General features: G+C 40.3%; 1 protein-coding gene across 2 annotated transcripts in view; it reads right to left on the bottom strand.

Moving 5' to 3' along the window:
• Positions 1 to 915: 915 nt before the first annotated feature.
• Ube2d1 (ubiquitin conjugating enzyme E2 D1) overlaps positions 916 to 4,087 on the bottom strand; it is a 33,651-nt gene continuing 30,479 nt past the window's right edge. For both annotated transcript variants that reach the window (XM_031347236.1, XM_031347234.1), the window contains 2 exons: positions 2,652 to 2,745; positions 916 to 1,812 (listed from right to left, as the gene is read on the bottom strand). In XM_031347236.1, coding sequence (XP_031203096.1) covers positions 1,767 to 1,812; positions 2,652 to 2,745 — 140 coding nt within the window. In that variant the 3' untranslated portion in view covers positions 916 to 1,766. The remainder of the gene's footprint in view (positions 1,813 to 2,651; positions 2,746 to 4,087) is intronic.

Below are 4,087 nucleotides of genomic sequence, written 5' to 3' on the forward strand. Positions count from 1 at the left end.
ACCTAAAAATACAGTTTGCTTGTTTAAATTCATTTTTTAGCTGGCAATTTATAAAAACGGAGGCATCTTTTTTTTTTAACTGGTTGAAAACACATAGTAAAGACAGATGCTTTTCAAATTGTAATGGCTCACAAATTCTATTTTAAAGATTCTAGACTTTAAAACACAGAGTGATGTGATAGCAGCTATACAGAGTCACTGTCACAAGCCAACCTGGCAATTCTTTAGACCCATCAAGATCATTCTTTAGGGTACGGAATATAAGCCCACACTCCTCTCAGGGCATTTACATGTAATCCATCTTGAGTGTGGATAAACCCCGGCTTCTAATCTTCATCTACAAGAGGGACTGAAGTGAACCACTTCACAGTAGACGGTCTGATAAAGAGGGTGCTGACCTGAGGCAATGAAATTTATATGAAAGGCAATTAGGGCTTAGGAGAAATGCCGAGGTCAGAGGTGAGGTGGACAGGGGATCAAGGGGATGCTTGCTGCCAAGGCCAACGTGACCTGAGTTGGATCTCAAGGAACCAGCTGGTGGAAAGAGCCTACTGGTTCCGGCAAGTCATCCTCTGATCTTCACCCCCAAGTAAATACGTGAAAACATTTATTTTAAATGAAAAAAAAAATGAGGCCACATCTTCCAGATAGTTTTCATGCAAAGTCATATGGAATTTCAATCCTTAAGAATAGATCAAGCAAGCCGGGAGGTGGTGGCACACGCCTTTAATCCCAGCACTTGGGAGGCAGAGGCAGGGGGATTTCTGAGTTCCAGGCCAGCCTGGTCTACAGAGAGAGTTCCAGGCCAGCCAGGGCTACACAGAGAAACCCTGTCTCGGAAATCAAAAAAAAAAAAAAAAAAAAAAAAGAACAGATCAAGCAATTTTGATTTTTGCATTAAGTCGTCAAGACGAATAGTAGAAAAAGCATTTTATTTATATGGAAAAGGCTACAGTCAGATCTGTAAAAGGTGTCAATATAATATTGCCTATACAGAAAAAAAAAGGTCAAAGGTGAAGAGCAACAACAACAAAAAAAGTCACACACCTTCCTACCTAACAGTGCAATTAATTCACATTGCAATAAAGTTAAGTCAAGTACAATGAAACTCAAACAAGTGTTTCTCCATTCTAATCAGTATACTGAGAAATACAGTGTGCAGATCGGTTCCGGTTTAAGAAATACGCATTCAACCCACAGAATATCCTAAGACAAGGGGCTGGAGGGGACAGTTAATTCGTCATCAGCTGTTGGGGGCTTCAATACTGTTCACGGGGAGTTGGGGGGTAAAGTCAGGAGTTGACATAGAATATATTTAGTCTATACAGTAAAAAAATACAAATTATAAAGTGAGCTAACGAAGAATGAGATCTGAATTCAGATTTATAAAAGTGACGACATCTTGGACGGCACATACAGTGTTTTTCTCACATGAAAATGTCTCCTTTCCGAGAAAGAAAAGCGGCTGGTTTGCTTTTCAGTCATGTCGCAGATCTTGCTGGAGTTGCAGGGGTCCAAGTGTCTCAGAAACCGAAATGAAAGTCCTCATCAATGAGCACAGGATGCTAAATAAATGCTCTCAGCAGAGTTTCCAGGGTAGTTTTTTGGAGGTTTGTTTTGTCTTGCTTCATCAACACACTTAAAATGAGTAAAAACCAAAGGGCTCGTGGAACAAAGGACACGGCAAACAGCGCCCGGCTTACTGCTAACGCTGGAAAAGACATAGGTTTTACAGTACTCTGGTGTAAATCAAAGTGTTTGAAACTTTACATTGCATATTTCTGAGTCCATTCTCTCGCGTGCCTGTTGTATCTGTAGACATATTAAAAGAGAGAGAGAGAGAGAGAGAGATTAAAAACACAGGCATCTAACTGGAAGAAGCCTCTGCCTGTTCGGCATCATGTCTTCTGCTTTCTCCTGGGGACCATCATATACACATCTGTCGTTTGGGTTGGTAGGGGGCTGGAGGGTGGGGTAACACAAATGCATGCAAACATAAATTTAAAAAAAAGGTGGTTTAAAAAAAAAGGCGGTTTAAATTTCTAGGCTCTCGAACAATCTACATAAAAAGATATATCTAAATTATATATATATATAATTATATATATATATATATATATATATATATATATATATATATACACACACATACATAAAAGACATTTAAAAAAAAACCCAACTTCAACTAGAAGTCTATAGAAGCCGACTTGGAGGGAGGGTTATCTCTAAGATTCAAGAGAACTCCTGCACCAGGAGGATGCAGGGGCTTGAAGGTCCGAATGGGTGGGCAGAGAAGTAATTTCCCTTTCAAGAAGATGGGGAAACAGTGGCCAGCGGTTTCCAGTGATAAATGCCTTCCATGTTTAATTTAGTAGCTAGAGATGACAAGGTCACAGCACAGACACCAAATGTGTACTATTAAAACTAAACACTAACCAAGAAGAGATGTGGTTGGTTGGTTGGTTTTTTTTTTTAAAGACAGAGTTAAAAAGAAGAAGAAAGAAAGGAAGGAAGGAAGGAAGATAGAAAGAAAGAAGTCTACTAAGGAATAAAAAAACCTACACAGAGTTAAATATACTTCCAATAGCAAACAGGCGGCCAAGTCTTTTGAAATACACACCCAGAGGAAGGGCAGACCAGCAAGCACTTACTTCTCTTTGTCTGATTTATAGATCTGTGCAATATCTGGTACTAAGGGGTCGTCTGGATTAGGGTCACAGAGCAGCGAGCATATCGACAGCAACACTAGAAGGGAGAGAGAACATTCCATGAGGTGATGCTATGTTCGCATTGTAAACTGTACACAGCTGAATGCGACTGCGCTGGGTGTAAAGAAAAATGAAAGGGGAGGGGAAACAACACATCGAGGCGGGAGTGTGGCTCAGTGACAGATGGCTTCACAAGCCCGAGGCCCAGGCCAAAATAAATAAATAAATAAATAAACAAAACAAACAAAAAACCTAACCAAACCAAAACCTAAAAGACCTAAACCAAGCAAAAGCCAACCAAAAAAAAAAAAAAAAAAAAAAAACCAAAAATCAAAAACAAAACAAAAAAAAGCTCACCTGGGGGTTACATTTTATATTAACTTCAGTTGGTAGGTAAATGGCATTTTTTAAATTGGTGTTTTGCCCATGTGTCTGTCTGTCAGACCATTCCTTGAGGGACCCTATTCTGCATGGAATGAGTCTGAAGCCGTTTGCATCCTCAGAGGAAAGTTTTCCAGAAGCTAACAATACTCATTCTTGTTTTAAATTAATTTTGTTAATTTATTTTATGTATGTGAGTACTCTGGGGCTGTCTTCAGACACACCAGAAGAGGGTGTCAGATCCCATGACGGATGGTTGTGAGCCACTACATGGTTGCTGGGAATTGAACTCAGGACCTCAAGAAGAGGAGTCAGTGCTCTTAACCACTGAGCCATCTCTCCATTCCCCCTAATTATTTTTTTATAGGAAGCCACAGCATCACCAAATAGACACTGAGCAGCTTGCAGTCTACCATTTGTTTAAGTGCTATGAGCCCTTTAAGGATGGAGCTCTTTCGTGCCACCATTCCAAGAAAACCTCTAGCAACCTGAATAACTACAGACAGAATCTTTTCTTTGCTCGCTTCTAGGTGAGTTCGTTGCTGAAAGATTTTCTGAAAGATTGCTATACAACCATTTTAGGTTGGGAAAAATGACCAGTTATAAAGTCATCTACTGGAAGACCTCTCTCTGGCTTTACCCAAGATTTGAAACAGTTACATCTGTGAACCTTGCTTCTGGTAAAAAAAAAAAAAGTATCCCTTATAAGGACACTTTATAGGGCTGAGATAGGCTCAGCTGATAGCTTGCCTAGAATGCCTAGGGCCCTGGGTTCCATCTCTAGCGTCTAATAAAGCCAGGCATGGAGGGAGGCTCATGCCTGTCATCTCAGCACCCAGGAAGGAGAGACAGAGAATCAGGGGTTCCATGCCTTATGAAACATGCAAGGTAAAGCTACTTTGAGTGTTATAAAAAATGGAAAACATGGTGGTTACTTCATGGATGTGTATAACAAGAGCAGCCCCTTCCAGCTGTCAGGCTCTGTTCTGTTAGAGGGA

The sequence above is a fragment of the Mastomys coucha genome, unplaced genomic scaffold (genome assembly GCF_008632895.1).
Source record: "Mastomys coucha isolate ucsf_1 unplaced genomic scaffold, UCSF_Mcou_1 pScaffold3, whole genome shotgun sequence".
Lineage (NCBI taxonomy): Eukaryota > Metazoa > Chordata > Mammalia > Rodentia > Muridae > Mastomys > Mastomys coucha.